This window comes from Hydractinia symbiolongicarpus, chromosome 4, assembly GCF_029227915.1.
Source record: "Hydractinia symbiolongicarpus strain clone_291-10 chromosome 4, HSymV2.1, whole genome shotgun sequence".
In the NCBI taxonomy this organism is placed as follows: Eukaryota; Metazoa; Cnidaria; class Hydrozoa; order Anthoathecata; family Hydractiniidae; genus Hydractinia; species Hydractinia symbiolongicarpus.
In genome coordinates, this window is record NC_079878.1 from 9,776,113 (window position 1) to 9,798,153 (window position 22,041).

Below are 22,041 nucleotides of genomic sequence, written 5' to 3' on the forward strand. Positions count from 1 at the left end.
GACTTTGCCATCAAAAAATCCAGCGATCAACTTATTCTTGATGCCTCACCAGTTAAGAGAGGCTTGGGTGCTACCCTCTGTTTTTAATGCAACTCAAAACGATACCTGGCACGGCAATTAAAGGACCATGAAGTCAACCGTCAGATTGGTTAATCTGTTGTTGATGCCATCACTAAAAAGATATCCTATCAAGTTCACCAATGCCCTTTCTTCACAAAAATGTCTGAAAGTCGTCCCAGCATGATTGAGCTCGCCCTTCTAAAAAAGCACATAATTTGCGAAACCTACGAAGTTTACAAATTTCAGCGATCGATTGTAGTATTAAAAGATGCTTCTCACGCCACTTACTGGTTGTTGCGCCAGTAGTTCTGTTGCCTGCAGTTTTCACAGTTCTTAGCTACATTTTCAACATACTACCAACAACCAGCTGAAATCATTATTTTTTTTGCTATTTTTTTTAATCAAAATTAATAGTGTTATAGACCACGTTGTAGATCAGAGTGATCTCTTCGACTCCTTTAAGACTATACCAATGTAGGTACTCCATAATTCCTCTTCAATAACAATGAATGCATCTGGAATAAAGTTTTGCGTCAGAACCGCCAGATTATTTGTATTGTCAGAGGCACTTATTATTATACCTATTATTGATGCAGTAGAAGAGCCATCAAATCAAGACAATGGACAGTGAAGGCGATTAGGAAACGAAAAATGGCAAGAAAGCAGGAGTATCAGGTGCTTCGCGTCTTGATGTACTGAAGTTGACGTTATTTACAAAGCTTGTAAATTGGTCCATAACGGTTATTGTTATCGTCCTAACGAGTAGAGATTAGATACAATTTGATTTTGTTTCAGGACCTGGCACTAATATTTACTTAGATAGCTTCAGGAAAATTATTCAGGAGAGAGAAAGAATCTCTATTTTGCCTTAGTAGATTTTGAGAAAGGTCTTGGTAGAGTGCCAGGTAATGTTGTTTGGTGGGTTACAACAATGCTAGAAGTTGTGTCAGGATTAACAATTTACTTAGTGATGAATTTAGCGTAAATATTGACGTACATTAGGGTTATGTACTTCATCCTTAGTAGTTTGGTTTAATCTTAGAAGAGCTGTTAATGGAGTTGAGAACAAGTTGACCATGAGGGTTATTGTATGCAAATGATCTGGTTCTTATAGTAGAGTCAAATAAAGTTTGAGAAGACGAGAAATCTTTCGCTAGAGATACTTTGTTACTTAGGTAATATGTTGGATGGTGAAGAGGATGCTGGGAGAAGTGTTACTTTCAGGATAGATTCTGTTTAGAAAAGGTTTAGAGATTTATTTTTTTGTTGACTAGCAAACTCTTGTCGATTGAGGTAAAAGGTAGGTTATATGAGCCCTGTATTATATCGTACATTAGTGACATTTGGGTGGTGAAGCAGGAAAATCTTGACCGTTTTAAAAGGAACGATATGCGAATGGTTAGGTGGGAGTGTTACACCAGCTTGAGAGACAGAAAGAGTTATATGAGCTAAGAAGCAGGCTAGGTATTTGAACCATTAAAGATGTTATTCAGATAAGAAGATTGAGATTGTTCGGACAGAATTGAGGAGGGTGTATAGGGACTTTATATTTCTTGGAGTGGTCAAACTCGTTCCTGTAATAACAACTCAGGGGGGCAAGAGAACTTGGGGAAGAGAATGTCAGGAGATAATAAAGACATACTTGATGCAGAGGAATTTGAGCTTATAATCAACACAGTCTAGATGACATTAAAAGGATGTTAATATACCCCATCCGAACAATGAAACTATGGGCGTTAAGTCGATAATGATGATAATGATTTTACCAGATATCATAAAAAGGCAGAGTTTGCTAAAAACGAGGTTACATTGTTTCTTTGATATAAGAGAAAACAGATGCTTAGTAAACTTATGACAAAACAAAACCCTTGTAAAAATGCGAATCAAAATTGGTTGATTTAAGCTGTAATTTACTGTCAATAAATTCATAAAGCTTTTGCATTTGAATTTTATCGATGATCACATCCAAAATGTAGTTGCGAAAATAGTAAAATTACTATTATTCTAAACACATAAGAATATCCGGATACTGGAATCCCGGAAAGTATTAAGTATTAATACTACAAGTTCTTTTATAAAAAAAAGCTTAATTCTCCTAACCAACTAGTCAATAAAGCCAGTGGAAAAATCCATTTAGGCAAAGAAAACATGACAAAGAGCCGTCATTCATATTTTGATGACGTCAGCGCTGTCAAGTTCATATGTATAAAAAAAAATTTTTAGATTATTTAATCCGGGTAGCATCTATTGTGTAGAGCTTGAAACTCTGATCAAAATAATGTATATGAACATGTTGTCGCACAGTCGTGCTAGGTTATGATCTAATTAAGCAAAGATTTAACTAACCAAAAGACTTTAAATCTACTTTGAGCGTTTGAAAACTAAAAGACAAACTACACACTTTTGAAGCATTTTTAACTTTAAATTCGCAGCATCTTTTAAATGTCTTCCCATCACTCTTAACATGCATTGTGTGGACCCTGATATCGTGTAAAGAAACGGTGTAAAGTTTCTTAAAAGAGACCGAACTTTCATTTCACTTAAGGCAAAGTGAAACTCAACGATTTCAATTTTCTTTTGCTGGTTTGTTTTGCATATTGTTATTTCAAGGTTTCGGTAAAGCAAGGCTCTTTTTTTAAGAACAGCACTAAAAAGTTGCTTGTTTGTTAAAATGCTGAAAAGCGAACAGAATCATTAAAATTATTGTGGATTCGTCAATTTAGAAGACGTATGATTTAATGTGAAATAGCTTTTTAAGTGCGGCACACATACGGTCGGTGAAACTACTCTATATATTTTAATCTGTTGTCAGATAGATAAATTGAATTCATTTAATATAACACAGGTAATACGAGTGAGGGCCAGATGTATTCTACGGTTGATGTGTGCAAACTCATGATCGCTCCGCATAAAACACTCAGGCGCCTATTATCGAACTAATATTTTAAAGCATCCTCGTCCCCAGGGCTTGTTGCGTATGTCAAAGCCGCTAGCGCTTACTTGACGGCTTTTATATTTTTGTACGTTACAAAGGATACAAATTTTCTCAAGCTTAAAAACACCCCGAATGGTAGCCTTGGCGCTCGTAGCGTACAGCATTCACTTCCAGTGCGGAATAGCCGGGGATAAAAAAGCCAAGCAACTCATACCAGAGACAAGAACATAAAAGTATAAAACTACCCTTTCTACTAACGTTCAGCATTAGAATAGGATTGATATCTTGGCGGTTGTCAAGTTCAGTGATTGCTATGCTTGTGGGACTTTCGTAGCTCGAATAGGAGCTTTAAATGGGATGCATGAACCTCGTTGATAACAGTTCCAATGGAAAAGTTGTGCATTAAAGGCTCGACACTTGTTAGTGTTTTTGTCGACTATCAGAAACAAATTCAAGTGTTTGCTTGCCAAAACTATCATTATTTTTTAATTAGAGGTAGAAATGTAATTTCAACATTTTGGGTTTCAAATATAAAAATTTTAGGACCTCAAGGCTTGATAAGCAACACATCTCTTGAAGAGCAATCTATTATTCGTGGGTAGAAAATATAGAGGGTAGATAATATTTTGTTCATAATTATGTGTATTTTTCATATAAATCAATAATAATCGAGGAACAAATTCAATATTTTAACACCACAATATTTTAACAATACGAAGATTTTACATACCAACATATAGATGATCGAAAGTTTTGCTAAAAATTTGTACTATAATTTAAGTCCAAAGTAGTACGAACTGTCGCCTGCTGATTCATTGTAAACGAATGTAATTTTGGGCTATTTTTGAAGATCCCAAGAAAACGCAGTAGCGGCAGATGTGAACGAAGAAAACAAAGCACTTTTAAAAATACAAATATTACAAAAACATTTACGATTACAAAATCGTATAAGCTATACAAATTATATTTTTTCTTTATTTTTACTTTTAAAAAAAATCAAATCAACAATAACGGAATTTCGTTCTGATCAAGCATCCGTGTTTGAAGTATTACGCATGAAGCATCATGTCTGATCGATCCATCAAAAGAAAACAGAGGTTAACTACCACGCTAATCCTGCTACTTGGGAAGAATGAGCAGGTTCGTCTTTACAGCAAAATTTATCTTATATAAAGTCATTTCATAATTATTTTCCAGCTTTCTCTTTCGCAATATCTAAAGAATATGATGTCATAATGTGGACGTACAGCTAGGAGAAAGAAATACTTTCAGTTGAGTAAGCAGGGGGGCCAGCCACTTTTCTAAAATCAAAATCCCAGACTAAAACCAACTTTCCTTTGACAATATCGACAGGTTGTTTAAACCAAATAACTTAGAATTCCGAATTTTTCACTAAAAAAAAATTCCCTTTGGCTCCCCTGACTTGGCAATTTTTGCTGGCTACCCCGTTTGACCACACCCTCTACAAGAGAAACAATAAACAATTAACATGCACAACTCAGTACTGGTTTCCAACACGATAACGAGCCTAACAGATGTCTGACTTTTTTTCATTAAGATGGTGGAAACCAGTGCTTTATTAAAAAGCAAAAGGAAATACAAACTTTTCTGAAGAAAAGTGTGTTGGCTGATGGGTTGGGTAAAATTATAAACTCCACATAACAACACACCTTTCTACAAAAAAGAATTGTATACCTCTGATAAAAAGCATATAATAGACGAAAGCGACAAGACCGACAGCTATACCAACATACCACAAGGAAACACCTACATAGAAACATAACACAGCTTACAGTACAAGTCGCGTGATAACAGTTATTATAGCATGAACACGATTGCATTTTGGGTAGCTTTTTATACTGTGTTATAAAAAACAATATTGTGTCACTCGTGTCCTTGCTATACTTTTACACCACACGTAAATTGCTGCTTTTGACATCAAAATATAAAAAGGGGTGGGGTTTTATTATATTGCAAGAATTAGTGAAAAAAGGTGAATTGAAAAGGTCGAGTTAGTCCAAGTTGTTACACAAACGTAGGCGATTATTAAGGTTCTTAAAGCAGTCATCTTGAGGATTACTGAGTAAAAAAAAGGACCTGAGAGATTCTAAAAAATACAGTTAAATTAACGACCTGATAACGAAAAATAAAATATTTGGCCTAACTTGTCTTTTTTTAAATAACAAGAAAAATAAAGTTTTTACTTACGAAATGCTTTGTTTACAGATGAGAGGACGATATTGCGCATAACTCCTTCCTACTACTGCGATTAGAACCTGATAAGGTTGTTTTATAAATATTGCATGAATAATTTTAATTAATGAAAATTTGTTATAAATATCCTTATTATAAAAAATCTCCTTGTAACTTTTAATTTCAACAAAACCTTCCAGGACAAGTATTATTGACAGGCCTTGTCAACCTTAGATAGACAAAATAACTCCCTCCCTAATATGGAATTTTTACGTATGATGCATGCATAAGTTAAGTGTAGAAGCAAATCATTAGTTTCTTCTCGATTTTTCAAGTCAATGTATGTGCAGAAAAGCGTTAGTTAGTCGTGATTGTAAGACAAATGACGTCACTAGGGTGTTACTACAGGGTTGCCACCTTTTTAATGGAGTAAAATATAAGGAGATTTGAGGATTATTGAAGAAAAACTTTTTCGAGAAGATGACGGTATTTTCAAAAAAATATTAAGGAAATTTAAGGACTTTTAAAAACTTAGGAATATTTGAAATTTAGAGGTAATGTCACGAGTAAAAATTGCACCCATGTGCTACTTTTATGCATTATGAAAATAAATATACATGACAAACCATATAGGTTTGTGAAAGAAAAATTGAACACATTTTAGGAGACATTGTTAACAAGTTTTGTTTGTTTTGATGAAAAAATTAAGGAAAATTAAAAACAGGGGGCATGGCAACCCTCTACTAAAGTATATTAAACTGAAGAAAACGTGCATGATGACCAGTATAAAAACTGTGAGAAACGTGCATGATAAGTTCCGTTTAAAGTCATAGTCGAAACCAGGATATAAATATATCAAAACTAATAGGCATTCCAGTCAATGCGGGGCAGCAGTGTAAATTGTAAAATTATATACATTGAAAATATACGTGCATAAAAACAGGCGCTTTGGTTAATGATGTTGGCCCTGTAATGGCAATCAATAAATATTGTGGAGATTAATTAATTACCATAGGAAGCTCTTGTTGTGTTTTTAGTTTGATTCAGAATACAGGAAAGCGCAGTAGGAAAGACTTACGTCATATAATGTTAGAAGATTGTTGATAGTGTATTACTACAGGATGTTACAGGGTTTTTTTGGCTGGGTTGTTGTTGCAGGGCGACTACTAGTAGTTTCAGTAGATTCAGGAGTATTTTTACCCTCTGCGGTAGGTGCAGCTGTCTTCTCAACAGGTTCAACGTGTTTTAGATTTGATTTATCAAACGATTTTACTTCAGCTCTTGTTTCCACTTTTTCCTCGGATATAACTAAAGAATATATATCAAATGTTATGCATTGCACTTTATAGTACCCATTTCACACATATTTTGTTATGGCCTGAAAGGGAAATGAAAACAAACATATCAAATGAACAATCAAAAGAAAACAATCATAAGACAATCAAATTACCGTCTTTCGTTGGTAAAACATTTTTTTCCTCAGTTTCAGAGTGCTTTAAATTCTTTTTATCAAAATCTTTTACAGCAGAAACATCTGGTAATTTTTCTGGTCGCGTTTCTTCTTTTAATGTGGCAGCTGTTGGAAGTGGATTTTTTTCTTCTGTTTCAACATGTTTTAGTTTTCCATGATCAAAGGATTTCACCTCAGCTCTCGAATCTGTAGCTTCCTCCTTGATAACATCAGCAGTTGGGAGAACTGTTTTCTCTTCTGTCTCAACATGCTTAAGTTTTGAAGCATCGAAATTTGCAACAGCAGAAACATCTGGTAATTTTTCGGGTCGTGTTTCTTCTTTTAATGTGGCAGCAGTAGGGAGTGGATTTTTCTCTTCAGTTTCAACATGTTTTAATTTTCCATGATCAAAGGATTTTACTTCAGCTCTCGAATCTGTAGCTTCCTCCTTAATAACATCAGCAGTTGGAAGAACTGTTTTCTCTTCTGTTTCAACATGCTTTAATTTAGACGCATCAAACTGAGCAACACCTGAAACATCTGGTAATTTTTCGGGTCGTGTTTCTTCTTTTAATGTGGCAGCAGTAGGGAGTGGATTTTTCTCTTCAGTTTCAACATGTTTTAGTTTTCCATGATCAAAGGATTTCACTTCAGCTCTCGAATCTGTAGCTTCCTCCTTGATAACATCAGCAGTTGGGAGGACTGTTTTCTCTTCTGTCTCAACATGCTTAAGTTTTGAAGCATCAAACTGAGCAACAGCAGAAACATCTGGTAATTTTTCTGGTCGTGTTTCTTCTTTTAATGTGGCAGCCGTTGGAAGTGGATTTTTTTCTTCTGTTTCAACATGTTTTAGTTTTCCATGATCAAAGGATTTCACCTCAGCTCTCGAATCTGTAGCCTCCTCCTTGATAACATCAGCAGTTGGGAGAACTGTTTTCTCTTCTGTTTCTACATGTTTAAGTTTTGAAGCATCAAAATTTGCAACAGCAGAAACATCTGGTAATTTTTCAGGACGTGTTTCCTCTTTTAACGTGGCAGCCGTAGGAAGTGGATTTTTTTCTTCTGTCTCAACATGTTTTAATTTTCCATGATCAAAGGATTTCACCTCAGCTCTCGAATCTGTAGCCTCCTCCTTGATAACATCAGCAGTTGGGAGAACTGTTTTCTCTTCTGTCTCAACATGCTTCAGTTTTGAAGCATCAAAATTTGCAACAGCAGAAACATCTGGTAATTTTTCGGGTCGTGTTTCTTCTTTTAATGTGGCAGCAGTAGGGAGTGGATTTTTCTCTTCCGTTTCAACATGTTTTAATTTTCCATGATCAAAGGATTTCACTTCAGCTCTCGAATCTGTAGCTTCCTCCTTGATAACATCAGCAGTTGGGAGAACTGTTTTCTCTTCTGTTTCAACATGCTTAAGTTTTGAAGCATCAAAATTCGCAACACCGGAAACATCTGGTAAAACCTCAGGGCGTGTTTCCTCTTTTAACGTGGCAGCCGTTGGAAGTGGATTTTTTTCTTCTGTCTCAACATGTTTCAGCTTCGACTGGTCGAATGTCTTAACTTCAGCTCTTGATTCAGTAGCCTCTTCTTTGATAGCTAAAAAGAAAGGGCAAAAATATTACATTTATTGATCTATTAAAGGTATGTGATCTTTAATGTAATCTAGTGTCAATGCTACCCAACATGTACACTAGAACCTGTGTTTATGTTTTAATAAAAACTTGTCACTTGATCATTGAAAGAAAGTAATGTTAGGAAATTACTATATATTTAAATTAAATACCACTAATGACACTATTAAATGAAATTTAATATTAGGAATTAAAAAAGGAATTAAAGGAATTAAATTAATGTTAAACTACACTGAATTAATGCTAGCAACAAAGGGACAATCTTACAGTGGATATTAAATTAATCAAGAAATATGGTTAAAAAAAGGTAAATATTCTAACCTAATTGACTGACTATAATTTTCAGTAAATCACTTCCTGCTCTCAAACATTGCTTAAAAATTATTGAAGATATTATTTCAGTTTGTCTGTTCAGTATTCATATTACTGTGGAAAGTTTATCATTTCTTGAACATGATAGTTTAGTAGGCGACGTTTCGGGAGATGCTTCTCCCATCATCAGGCAAAGTAAAATGATGTTGAGCATGTATTTATATAATTGCAGAGGATCGAAATTCATAAAAAATAACCAATCAGAAACGAGCTGATAATTAAATAAATAGATCAGTATCCAAAGTCACATTTTGCTTGTTTGGTAATTGCTTGTTAAGCATGATTTTTTATCAAAGCGTAAAGTGCTCATTCAACGTTTCACAAACTTGATCAGCTATTGACCTTTCTTTATTACATACACCACAGAAGAAAAACTCATGAGCACAGTATCTGGATATAGCAGCAGAATGGACTATGGCATGCCCGTCCACTTCTAATTTACGTAACTGAGCAAAAATAGATTCAGGAAGTCGTATCGATAGATAAAAGTAAATGGTTAACCAGAACATTAATCCTTGAAATGAATCTCAAAAATCACTCCAAATATACTTGTTTGCAACTGGTCTATACCTATTTGTAACTAGTCTATATTCGTCTGCAACTGGTTTATACTTTAGTAGGCAACGTTTCGGGAGATCCTTCTCCCATCATCGGGCAAAGTAAAATGATGTTGAGCATTTATATAATTGCAGTCGAAATTCATAAAAATTAACCAACCAGAAACGAGCTGATAATTACAGTTAATTATGGTAATTAACATTTCCGGACCTAGATGTAGGTATATAACTACTTCTTCTGTAGGGCTGGTAACCAAATATCAGGAAGTTGATTCCAGATGCTGTTTATGTGTTTGTTACGGTCTACACTGTTGATGGTTTCTTTAATCTTCCTGGCAGTTGTTCTGGATTCTCTGTCAATGATTTTTTTCTCATCCTAATTAAACTGTTGACTTCTGCTCCACCTGTGGTCCGTTTTTCTTCACATCTCTGCTTCTCACTGCACGCATATGTTCTTGTACTCGTTGCTTAAACTTTCTTTTTGTTTCGCCTATATACACTGCATCACAATCTTTATACAGGATTTCGTAAACAACATTGATTTGTTCTTCCAGGTTTATTTTGTCTTTTGGTTTAGACAAAGTGCTTCTTAGGGTGTCTTTAAATTTTAAATTAAGTTACTTTTGTGACATTGTATCATAGAAGCATTAACTTATGATGTGTTGTAAAAAAGCTTGAAATATAGCTTGTGAAGAACTCTTATAAGAGGATCAAATAAAAAATTTATAAATGTTTATTTATTTTAATTTTTATTAGGAAATACTTCATTTGATTAATAAAAATGAATAATCTTTAAAAATAAGCATTGTTGTTTTTGTAATTAAAACATGGCTAAAGGCATGTGGGAAACCTTGTAAAAACATCAAATAAAAACAACTCAAAAAACATACCGACTGGCAAAAACAACTTTCTAAGCACAGTTTTCTTTACATCCATTCTATAAAACTCATACATACTGGAGCATCTGAACAAACTCTAGCTATTATAACATTTTTATTGTTTTATTCAAAACTGTTTACCTTTTCTAAAAAATACTTTTCAACATGTATATATCTATACTTGATATTAATAAATGATTTAACAATCAGCCAGTTCATGATTATTATACAATGCAAAAACAAAACATCAATATAGAATTCAAATATGAGAATCTAAGAATGATTGGTCATCATTGCGAATTAGCAATAAAGGTTTTGTCGGAATAAATCTAGCATTTTTCAAAAAATAATTATTTTCCATACAGCTTCCAGTGAAAATAATTGAAGCATACTTTGTGCATATACCTAAAATACTGCCTTGTTGTGAGGAGGATCCAAACCACAATAACCAGAAGTGTGAATGAATAAGCCCACCACACTATTAGCGCCACACAGAGAGATCATCTCGCAATGCATAAAGTAGCACAGCTTCAGTTTCATTACACCAATGATATTTGCCCTTTATGATCAAGGGTCCAATGGGGACAAACCAGAAGGAGAATGCACACAACATGTTATCTATATAAAATTTCAAGTGCAATAAAACTTAGATCCAGGATCTAAATTCTCTTTAAATTCTTCAGCTAATAATAATTTTTTTGTGACGGTTTCTTTTATTCGTTTCTGTGTTTTAAACCTTCTGAAAAAAAGTATGGTTTGAAAGCTTGCTTACAATCACACATTATCTCACCAGAGTCTGCTAATCAGTATAACAAGGCATCTGCATGTTACCACTTAATCAAATGTATACCAATTAATTTTGCATGCATTTTTGTTTTCTATCTCACAAATAAGAACTGCACTGTTGCTATGACAAGAGTTGCTTTTAGTTGATTTTAAAAAGTGAACTTCGGTTTTTGCCTGATTTTGTCTTTTTAAAATACTGTACAAAAAAATCCACTGGTTAATTAATGTGTGGTAGATTTAACTGTATGTATACCTGACTGTTATTTTCTTATTAATACCAAGCTTAATTACCAATTTTTCCTGACTGCCAGCTGGATGACAATCTATTTTTTTTTCAATTAAAGCATATGTCACAAGGTGTAAGGTGGCTAGTTGTTCAGGCTTCTTCAAGATATATTCAGTATTCTCCCAGTCATCACATCACATGATACTTAAACCAATCGCTTTGTAATTTTTTTAATTCTTTTTCTTCTCCAATGTTTACAGAATATAAATAAAGATCATGTTTTATAGAACTGTGACAGTCTGGCTTATCACTTTTAGTTTCTTTTTTGTTTTACTGGCTCTCAGTGGAAATAATCCACTAAATATATATATTATTTATGACAGATAAGTATTTTTCAGGGTATCCATTATAGTTTAAGGGGAAACTTGCCATTCAGCTTTTATTAAATCACGGCTTAATACACGATTTTAAAATTAGGATCCCATTTTCATTTTCTATTGCAGTGGGAAAAGTTGGACTTCCCTATTTTTGGTAGTGAAGGCTACAAAAAGTGGCACAAAAATTAGAACTCTTTGGATAGATTTAAAGCTTTCGTTGCGATGTTTTTACTTTTTTTGATGTGTCAGTATCACAATTTATGTGTCTCAGCTAAAAAATGAGTAAAAAATCATTGCTAAGTATCATAATTATATATATGAAGTTGCAAAACATGCTAAATCAAAAAACTTGGGAAATATAATATAAGACTTTAGGGTCTTGGGTTTAATACTATGGCCTGATAAATTTATCAAAAGAATTTCTCCTTTTTAACAAATTCTGTATGCTTTGCTACTGAGAACACGGCGTAAAAGTCCAACTTGGCCTATCAGGACATTTCCCATAAAATCTTTGTTTTCTAACTTCAAATCTGAAATATTTATGGATCTTGTTTATTTAAAGCTTTTTCTGCAGGATTTTAATGAAAATGAGTTGCGGTGTGATGTAATGTTTTGATTTGCATCGAGAACAATGGACATGCGCGCATATGCACAGGCAAAAAATATAAACAACAGACCATAATGACCAAAATATTAAGTGTAAAAAAAAACTGATGCTAAAATTGGTAATGTCTGCTCTTAAACAGAGAAAATAATATTTCAGAAAAAACAATTCCAATTTATTAACAACCTTACATTCCTAAAAATCTATATAATAAGCATAAAGATTCATATTTGCTATGTGGTCCTTCTTTTCTTGCCTCTCGGGATACGGATGTGCATATACGAAACTTTGTAAACATTCGCAAAGAATAAAGATTTGAGAAAAACAAAAAAAAAATATACAAAAAAATTAAAAGTGGCACGTGATTAAAACTGATCAGAGAAAAACATTAAAATAAATTCAGGGAAATATATAGTTAATCAGATAAACAAGTCACTTTAGTCACCAAACGTTTGGTGACTTTTTTCCTGTTGTTGTTTTTATCACCCAAATTTAAGGTGTAAAATAAGGAAATTTGCAGTAAAATTTTGACTAATCTAAAAACTGCTTTCCTAATCCCGTTTATTTTATTATAGCTCTTCGTATTAAATGTTTAAATGAACCACTAAGTACAGAAAACTTTACCAAACCAACAAGACAGCGAAGCAGTGTTTCGAAAAAGTAGGCGTTGCTTTGTATAGTAGAACGTTAATATTTTTAAACTTACTTTCGCTTGATGGCAGAGGATTTTTTTCTTCTGTTTCGACATGTTTTAATTTACTTGCATCAAAGGATGCTACTTCAGAAATATCAGGTTTGGTTCCCTCCATGTTGAAAGGCTTTTGCTACTACAGTAGTGTCTGACCAGCGCTTGCTCACGAGCTATCTGTGGTGGAAGAGTACGTAAATAAGGATAGTTCAAAGAAAACATGCGCAAGTTCTTAAACTGCTACCGGGGGTAAAAATGCAATTATATTAATTTCATGCACGAATTATGCATTTTATGCAGCGGCACAAGTTTTGCAATGTCCTTTTTTTATATAAGTAGAATAATATATTTGTATATTTTCTTTTTTATTCCTATTCCACTTTATCTTAATTATATTTTTATTATTATACTTCTCCCTAATTCGCATGAACATAATAGGAAGCCATGTTGAAATATATTTAAGGTTTTGTTCTACTACGTCATTTGTTCTTTTTACTACCGTAAATAGAAAAGATTGCAACTCGGAAATTCATCCCATTGATTCTTGTTTCCCGTGAACCGGATTTGAGATCAATTTTTTGTGTTTCAGGATTATTATTTAAATTTGTTGACATTTAGAATATATTCTTATAGAATATTTGGTATGTACCTCTCTTTGGTACTTTTTACTTAAGTTTCAGGTAACATATGGTCTCTAATCAACATTTTTTAAAGAATTCCGGCAAATATTGTTTCATAAGACTTAAAAACTTTTTTCTAACTACATATCGCTGATGATCAAGGAAACACAAGCCTCACACAACAGCATTGTAGGGGATAAATCAATTTAAAACAATTATTTTAAAAACTGCATTTATTTCGAATTAATAACAGATAAAAAGCTGTAATAATCATGGCTTTTATCAACACATTTGAATATATAATTTAAAGTAAATATTCTCATGTTTTTCTAAAAATTAATGGCTTTCCCCAGCTTTACCAGCAACTCTTTTAAAATCCTTCATGTTTGTAGCATCGAGTGGACTTCCAATGATCTTAATGTAGTTTATCGCTGTTGTCTCCTCTCCTCCTTGGTTATTGAAAACAAAAACAACTAAATTACTGACATTTTGAAATTTAACAAATCGTAGTGGAATTAACTTTTCCCCAGTTATATCTTCTGGTGTGAGCTCTAACTGTTGTACACCTTCCATTCGATCAGCTTGATCAAAATCGACAGCATTCGGTTGATTTGTAAACAATTTAATAATTTTTGGTCCACGCCCATCATTCGGTGCATCAATCTTTAATGAATGAAGTTTAACAGCTTGGTTAAATTCTATAGTTAGAATAAGCTGTTCATCACAGTCACTTTCTAAATATCCGCCTTCCTTTTTAAATACATTTGAGTGGACATGATCGTCACTTTCATTTAAACAATTACATCCAGCAGGATTTATAAATGACGCCAAACTTCCGTGTCCCTTAACTTCTTCATCATCTCCATCATCACTACTGCTGTTACCAACATGTTCTTTCACTTTATCTTGTAAAGCATTAGGATCTCCACCTTGAATTTTATCAATGACAACCTTTGATCTCAAGAAGACAAACGTGGGCATTGCAGTAACGCTGTATTTTTGTTGCATATTTGGACATTGATCGACATCTACTTTTAAAAACAATGCTTGGGGATATTTACGACTTAATTGAGCAAATACAGGTGCAATACGTTTACATGGAGCGCACCATGTCGCATGGAAATCTATCACGACTAATTTTGAGCCAGCGTTAACTAATTCTGTCTCCAAAGTGGTGTCGGTAGTAATTTTCACGTTATCAGCCGCCATTTTTACAGCTTTGCAAAATGATAATTCGTACGTTGTTGTATATTATACCAGGTATTTTGTCCCAGATGGTCCGAAGAGCAGTAAATAGAACAAGATGTAACATCTTGGGAAAGAAACAAGCTAGCGCCAACCTTGTTCCCAGAAGTTCTTACTTTTTGGCACTCTGGAGGTCGACAAATGAGCGTATCGATGACTATTTTCCACAGATTACTATCGGGCCTTTGTGACCTCTGTCGAATTGTTACACTGTACCTTCATAACATCTTTAAAAGTAACACTATCGCAGCCTACAACGCTGTCGACTCGAGCATATTATTGGCGAGTTGATGCATTTTGTCAATTTTATGTTCTTGTAAGGCGTGAACTACTCTACGGTCTCGAATAACCGCCCTTTCCCCTGCTTATTTTCTTCGGAAAAATTGCTTCCACGGGCGCAGGTCTGACTTGTTCGTCTCGCCGTCAGATGCACACAAAAAAACAATAGGCCCTAAGATCGAGATTGACCCTTAGCTTTATTTAGTCCCCCACTAAAGAAAGTAAAAATTAAATAAATAAACCAAGTTGATCATAGAAACTTGATTTATATCGTCATGGCTTCCAAGCAATTGATCTGTGGCCCTTGGCGGCTAGCTCGCGCAGCAGGCATATCAGAAATAGAAAAAAGAAGCTCTGGGAACAACATTGAACCTTCACAACAACATCCATCTAGCCGTCAGTTATGCATGAAAAAAACACAACGGTCCCAGGGATCAACGTTAATGCTACATCAGCATTTTTTCTCTCTAAATTCTGTAGTTCTTTTTTCTTTACAACGGACTATCTATGTCACCGAAAACAAAAAATCCGTGGTAGACGTCAAACTTCTAGTGTAACATCAGAATAAAAAAACGGCAGAATATGAAAAAATAAGTCTTACAGTGAACTTTCTCTATATCGACTACTCTCTATCTCAATCTTTCTCTCAAGGTTATCCACACAGTAAATAGTAGAACAAAAAAGTTCGGAAAATGAAAATTCATGCACCCAAAACATTTGATATTTAACATTTTGCTCGATTGTCAAGATGTCAGTCTTCATATAGGTGAATATTTATCATAGCACATTCTAAATACTATATTTATATCTATATTTATTTATACCACTATATTTATCATAGCACATTCGCATTTCATTCTCAACAGATTCTCTGTTGAGAATGAAATACGGATGTGCTATGATAAATATTCACCATCCGGATAAACTATCTGAGTTCATCGCTAACATATGCCGCACGTAGTGTAGTGGGTTCGTCTGCGGCTCCCAGTTCTGAGGACCGCGGATCGAATCCCGCTCACTGCTTGGCAGTATGTTAGTGATGAACAAAGTAGTTCTTCTTCAATATGACTTACACGCATTATACTCACTCGTCATTATCAGAGGTCTGATCGGAGTAAGCATTCTCTGTTGAGAATGAAATACGGTTGTGCTATGATAAATATTCACCTATATGTATACACACCATCCGGATAAACTATCTGAGTTCATCGCTAACATATGCCGCACGTAGTGTAGTGGGTTCGTCTGCGGCTCCCAGTTTTGGGGACCGCGGATCGAATCCTGCTCACTGCTTGGCAGTATGTTAGTGATGAACAAAGTAGTTCTTCTTCAATATGTCAGTCTTCATAGGGAAACTTAAAAACGAAATTATAATTCAAAAAAGGGAACATAATTTAAAAATTTGAAAATGACGTGTCAAACAAAGGCATCAGAGAAATTTTGTGTTTCAAAAAACATGATTTTTACGTCAATGAAGAAAACTTATCCGATAAGAAAAAATTGTTTCAAGCTTTAGAAAAAAACCTTTCGATTTTTTATGAGAATTTTTTACTATCTCAAACTTTCTTTATCTATCTCGAAACAGCTTTTTGATCCCTTGCCAACCTCGTCCCCAGGACCTCTTTTCGCTTTTTTGATATCGGGGATGGCGCGAAGAAGAAGGCCCTGGACCCGGCCGCTTTCTACACCCAGAAATCTTGGGTGTAGACTGCAGCGTCAGCACTTTTGCTAAATGTCGACAGTTCTTTATATGGATATGTGACATCCATATATGGAGTAAAACTAAGAATTTAAAATTATTTTAAAAAGTGAACGGCGAGTTAAAGTGTTAAAAGGGTTCCGTTTTTCAAAATGGACAAGATATTGCAATTATTTTGTAGATTGCAACAAACTTTTTTAATTAATAACATAAATAATATTATCTTAAAGCCACAGCAAGTTAAATGTTTCGAGCATCTTTTAAATGGATATGATGTTATTGGTGTTTTACCTACTGGATTTGGGAAATCCTTGTTGTTTCATTTGTTGGCAGACTTTTTGCCAAGAAAGAGTGTCCAAAATATAGTATTGGTGGTGTGCCCTCTTAATTCTATCATAGAGGACCAGTTGAAAGTTTTAGAAGTGAGAGGTATTGGTGCTGGGGTGCTTCATTTGGGGCAAACAGTTGTGCCTGAAAAATTGTTTTCGTGTGATGAGAATGGTGAGCCTGAAATACCAATTTCAATTAAAAATGGCGAATTAAAACTAGTATTTGCTCACCCAGAATCTCTGCTTAGTGTCAGAGGACGAGAATTGCTAAAAAGTTCTGTTTACCAAGAAAATGTTGTCAGTTGTGTTATAGATGAAGCACATTGTGTAAGCATGTGGTAAGTAAAAACTCCAGTGAATCATTTTTTTTGTGTGTTTTTTTTTTAAAAAAGACAGGGCTGGCGAACACTTTTATGCTAGAAACGAATTTTAAAATGTTTGTTATGCGACAATGTAAAACTTTATTTTGGATGTTGTCTCCACTTCACGAATCAATTCGCCTACCCTGAATTTGTCAATGGCGAACTCAAGCTTCCAGTGTGTATTTTTAATTATTATAAACAAAATATTTTTTCTCTCTCTACTTAAAACTACATACATACATACTATATATTATAAATAAAACTATGCCGTTCAAGTAAATTCATAAATTTAAAACTTTGTATATTGCTACATAAAATAACATATATTATATATAATGTGTATCTTTTAATGTGCTTTATTTGATTTATAGGGGTGAGGATTTCCGAAAAATTTTTAGCGAGTTGTCTACGTTAAAGGCACTTTTTCCAGATGCTGTTACATTGGCTCTAACCGCTACTGCTACACCAGACACTGTAGAATATTTGATTAAATCGCTCGCCCTTATTACATATAAAGTCATTGCTGTATCGCCAAATCGAAAAAATGTGTATTTAAACATACAAAGACGCCCAAACTCTAACTTGGGTTTGAAAGGATTTGAAGTTATTCTCAAACCGTTGGCTGAAAAATTAAACGTGCAAAGAGAACACTATCCCATGACAATAATTTACATGCATTTAAGATATTGTGGGTATGGGTACAAATTATTTGAAAATGTTATAAGAAATCATTATGTTGGTGACAATATTTGTCCTAGAGCAAGATTGTTTGCACAGTTTCATGCTTCTTGTACTACACAAATGAAAGAGGATATATTGAAGGAGTTAAAGAAGTCAGATTCACGAATTAGAGTAGTATTTGCTACAACTGCTCTAGGTATGGGTGTTGATGCTCCAAATATATCTAATATTATTCACATAAGTCCTCCATCAACATTAGAGTCATTTGTGCAAGAAATTGGAAGAGGAGGAAGAAATGGTGTAGCTTGTGATTCACTTTTATATGTCAACAATTCTGATTTGGCATCTAAGTATATAAGTGATTCAATGAAAAAATACTGTGTATGGGATAGATGTCTCAGAGTATTTTTGCTAAACTATTTTGGATTTAAGAGTAAAACTCAGATTAACTGTTGCAAGAACTGTAATGTTGGTGCTGATTCTGCAATTGATATCAAATTAAACGCACTTGACGACAATAAGAAGATAGCACGCAACATAGTTAATGCTGATATGGAGATGCTTAAAGTAGAATTGTTAAAAACGGTTGAAGATATCAATTCTGATGAAAACGTGATGTTTCCTTTCCACAGTAAAATTAACACTAACATTGTAAATGAAATCCTGAGAGAATTAGCATTTATTTCTTGTGAATCAGACTTACTTTCTATGTTTGGTATTTGGTTTCGCTATATTACTCTTAATTATTTTATAGATATACTATCATCTAGCTAATCACAACACCTACATTGGCAAAATATTTTTACTGCTAGCTAGTACTGAGCTTGCCACATAGTGAATATATATGATGTATATATTTGCAAAACTACATATCAACAACAAACCATTATTTTTCTTGTAAATAGCTAGCTACATAAATATCTCTATTCATTTCTGTAGAAAAACCAATTATAACATTTTATTTTATATTTTCAGAATGAAAAAATTGCGTCTTCTTTTTATTTTATTTTCCATCCAAGTTTCTTTTCCCATGTGCGCACCAGACACTCAACCAGACAGAGGGGCTACCATTTTTGTTTATAACTTGATGATACGGGCGACTCGTCTCACTCGCGGAATGTTTATAAATTTTAAGCATAATTAGTGAAAGTGAGGCTACCAATCATATTGCAAATCCGACCGGCGGGGACCAGGGCCTTCTTCTTCGTGCCATCCCCGATATCAAAAAAGCGAAAAGAGGTCCTGGGGACGAGGTTGATCCCTTGCGAGTTCAAGAGTAGAGAGATTTCACTTTATGTATTATTCACATCAAAATAAACATCGTGTTTAAATTTGGATTATTTATTTTGACAGCTAATTTTATTTACTACCCCCAATTATTAAGCCACCATCTAAAACAGCTAGCCTCTCCACCTCACCACCCCCCCACCCCCCAAAAAAAAAAAAAAAAAAAAAAAAATCTGTACACATTTGCGGCTTTTAGTGAGAGTAAAATATTCCGGATCACCTGTGTAACATGAAAGATAACAAGGATCTGAGATATTCACATTAAAATAAACACATAGTCACAGTTATGCTTCTCAACTACAAGCTTAAAAACTGACCGCCCTCACCGTCCTGGTATGAAAAAGAGGTAAAGAACTGTGGTTGAATTGTTTTTAATTTTTCTCATACCTTTAAAAATTAATAATTTTGAGTTATAAAGGAGCATTTCAGTAATTTCTATTATTAACAAAGCATATTCCTAACATATTCCAAAGTTTAACCCCCCGAAACCATATGCTCTTATAAAGCTAGTCTTCCAAAATAAGCGCTCATTGCGTCGAGTGTCAATATTTCAAATTATAATATTTCCAATTAATCACTGGTTATTTCAGTAAATTTGTTTAAATATATTTCCATGAGATTATTTATATAGGTGGAGGCAACACATTGTGAGTTATTGAATAATATAAATATTATCATGTCATGAACAAGCGAGTTCATTCTAGGCTACGTTTCGACAGTTACAGCTGTCATCGACGGGCAATGATCGTAATTAGAGGATCGAAATTAACGAATCAGATCACGGCAATTAAAGTGATTAACTTTTTTACGGACCCAGATATGGAAGCAATAGATTGATTAAAATCTTTCCTTTTTTCTAAAAGTTCGCTTTATGTTACGTTTTTTTTTCTAAAAGTTCGCTTTTTTGTTGCGTTTGTCCCGAACCATTTTTGAACTTTTTCATAAATGTTCGCTTTCCGAAGTACGGGTAACCATATTTCTTGAAGTTGATAGGAAATACTATTGATATGAGTATTTCTGTCTATACTATTTATGGTTTCTTTTACTTTTCTTATATAAAAGCGTAAAAAACATTAAAAACAATTGTTTTTACATCCTCCCCATTGGACGATAGCTCAACTGTGTTCTCCTTTTTTCAGCGATCTTTTTTAAAATAGCTTTCGTATCATCTTCATACTCTGATCCAAATGGAAAATTAACTGCCAGCACTTTTTTTTCAAAATTTTTTAATTTTTACTATTGCCTTTCCAAAGAACGAAAACTTTTAATTCGATTTCCAAACCGCCTTGTAATAAAGGGGACCGCTTCACTACTGCGGATTCAACTGTTCCCGTAATTTTTGCTGTGTGTGATATTGCATATTCTCAAATTCGCGTTAAATGCATTTTTGAAAACAACCTTGCTCAAACGCGTTAATTAAATTTCTTTTTCAAAATAATTTCATTGAACCGCGTTAATTTCATGACCGTTAATTTAATTAGCGTTAATTTCTTGACTCGTTATAATTCATGGAAAAAGGTATTCAATGACAATGACTGAACAGATAAGTGGTATTATATTTTTAAAAGACTGTGAGTTATTTCTAAACTTTGGGAGGGTTTTCGTTTTACAAGTAGATTTGAATATTTGCCAAGATGACGTGATGTAATATTATACGACAATAGAGAAAAATTAAGTCAAAAAAATTATAAGTTGCCTTAGCTACCCCATTGCTAAGGGAATGTGGGCAACATATGTATTTTGATCACTTAGCGCTAAACAAGAAACTTAAAAGAACAGGTGTGCTTCAAACGTCGTCATGTTTTCCATAGTGTCACGTCCATGGTTTAACCATAACAGAATTTCCTAAAGGTTGAATCTTCTTTCAGGAAACTGATTCATTAAGGTCATAAAGGAAGCAGATACAGTAAAAACATAGATATATTTGGCCATCAAGACTCTTATTTGTTGTGTTGGTTGACACAACCTTATTTATCAAGATGTGTTCCAGCTCTGTCAGAAAGTACACAAAAATGACCTGGACTAACAAGAGGTTTGGTTGGCGCAGCACTCTCTTATATGTAGGTGTGCGTGCCATACGCACCAGGACCATAAATTCGGGGTCAATAGTTTACTACTACATATTTAGCGGTTTTAAAAAGGCGGTCCCTGAAACTCGGCCCTTAGACATGTACGCCAAGTAACTTGAAGTCAGAAGTAAACAAGACAGAGTTGTGTGACCCCCACTTCATGAACTAATTATCTATAGCTAGAGGAAATTGTATTAAATTGTATTCTGCCTTTTTAATAAATAATATACGCAAAAAACTTTTAATCTCTAATACAATTCACAGTATGTCTGCTTATATTTTCGTCAAAGTTGTGTAGCAAACTACATACAACTGCAGGACCCAACCTATTTTGACAGGGTTAACCCTTATCGACAATGTGAGCAAGCTATATAATATTTTTTTGCAGACACTTTACAAAAAACAAAAATCAACTTCAAAATGCAAATAAACTACATTCCACTGTACTGTGTGAGTACAGTAGCAAAAATGTGCGAGTATTTTTGGCAAACTCGTACGTGCAGTATACTTGTTGCATACTCATGGAATACCCATAGAAGAAATAACTTGTACCGGTAGTTTAATACTCCTGTATAGTTACTCTCAATCGGCACTGTAGACCCAAGTTAAGCAAACACCTTTTAGTCACTATGGGGCAACATTTTTTGTTGACCCAAGTTGATCAAAACACCCTCTAGTCACTATTGGGCACTTACTCAATCCAGTTTAAGGTC

The 22,041-nt window shown here is 34.0% G+C and overlaps 3 protein-coding genes across 5 annotated transcripts; 1 reads left to right on the forward strand and 2 right to left on the reverse strand.

Moving 5' to 3' along the window:
• Window positions 1–3,874: 3,874 nt before the first annotated feature.
• On the reverse strand, window positions 3,875–12,964 carry LOC130641156 (enolase-phosphatase E1-like). Of its 3 annotated transcripts, XM_057447836.1 has the most exons (5): window positions 12,776–12,964; window positions 6,639–8,234; window positions 6,389–6,496; window positions 4,691–4,762; window positions 3,875–4,210 (listed from the first exon to the last, which is right to left on the reverse strand). In XM_057447836.1, exons 1-5 carry the CDS (start codon window positions 12,876–12,878, stop codon window positions 4,182–4,184), a joined length of 1,908 nt encoding a protein of 635 aa, XP_057303819.1. In that variant the 5' UTR covers window positions 12,879–12,964; the 3' UTR covers window positions 3,875–4,181. The 3 variants fall into 3 exon arrangements, with proteins under 3 accessions (XP_057303819.1, XP_057303821.1, XP_057303820.1); XM_057447838.1 differs by lacking the exon at window positions 4,691–4,762; XM_057447837.1 differs by lacking the exon at window positions 4,691–4,762 and having other exon boundaries at window positions 6,267–6,496.
• A 628-nt stretch (window positions 12,965–13,592) lies between these two features.
• LOC130641164 (thioredoxin-like protein 1) lies at window positions 13,593–14,945 on the reverse strand. Its single transcript, XM_057447845.1, has one exon. The coding sequence runs from the start codon at window positions 14,584–14,586 to the stop codon at window positions 13,714–13,716; it is 873 nt and encodes a 290-aa protein (XP_057303828.1). The 5' UTR covers window positions 14,587–14,945; the 3' UTR covers window positions 13,593–13,713.
• A 1,562-nt stretch (window positions 14,946–16,507) lies between these two features.
• Window positions 16,508–19,117, forward strand: LOC130641159 (ATP-dependent DNA helicase RecQ-like). The gene is made up of 2 exons (XM_057447840.1): window positions 16,508–17,267; window positions 17,663–19,117. Exons 1-2 carry the CDS (start codon window positions 16,753–16,755, stop codon window positions 18,744–18,746), a joined length of 1,599 nt encoding a protein of 532 aa, XP_057303823.1. The 5' UTR covers window positions 16,508–16,752; the 3' UTR covers window positions 18,747–19,117.
• The last annotated feature ends 2,924 nt before the right edge of the window (window positions 19,118–22,041 follow it).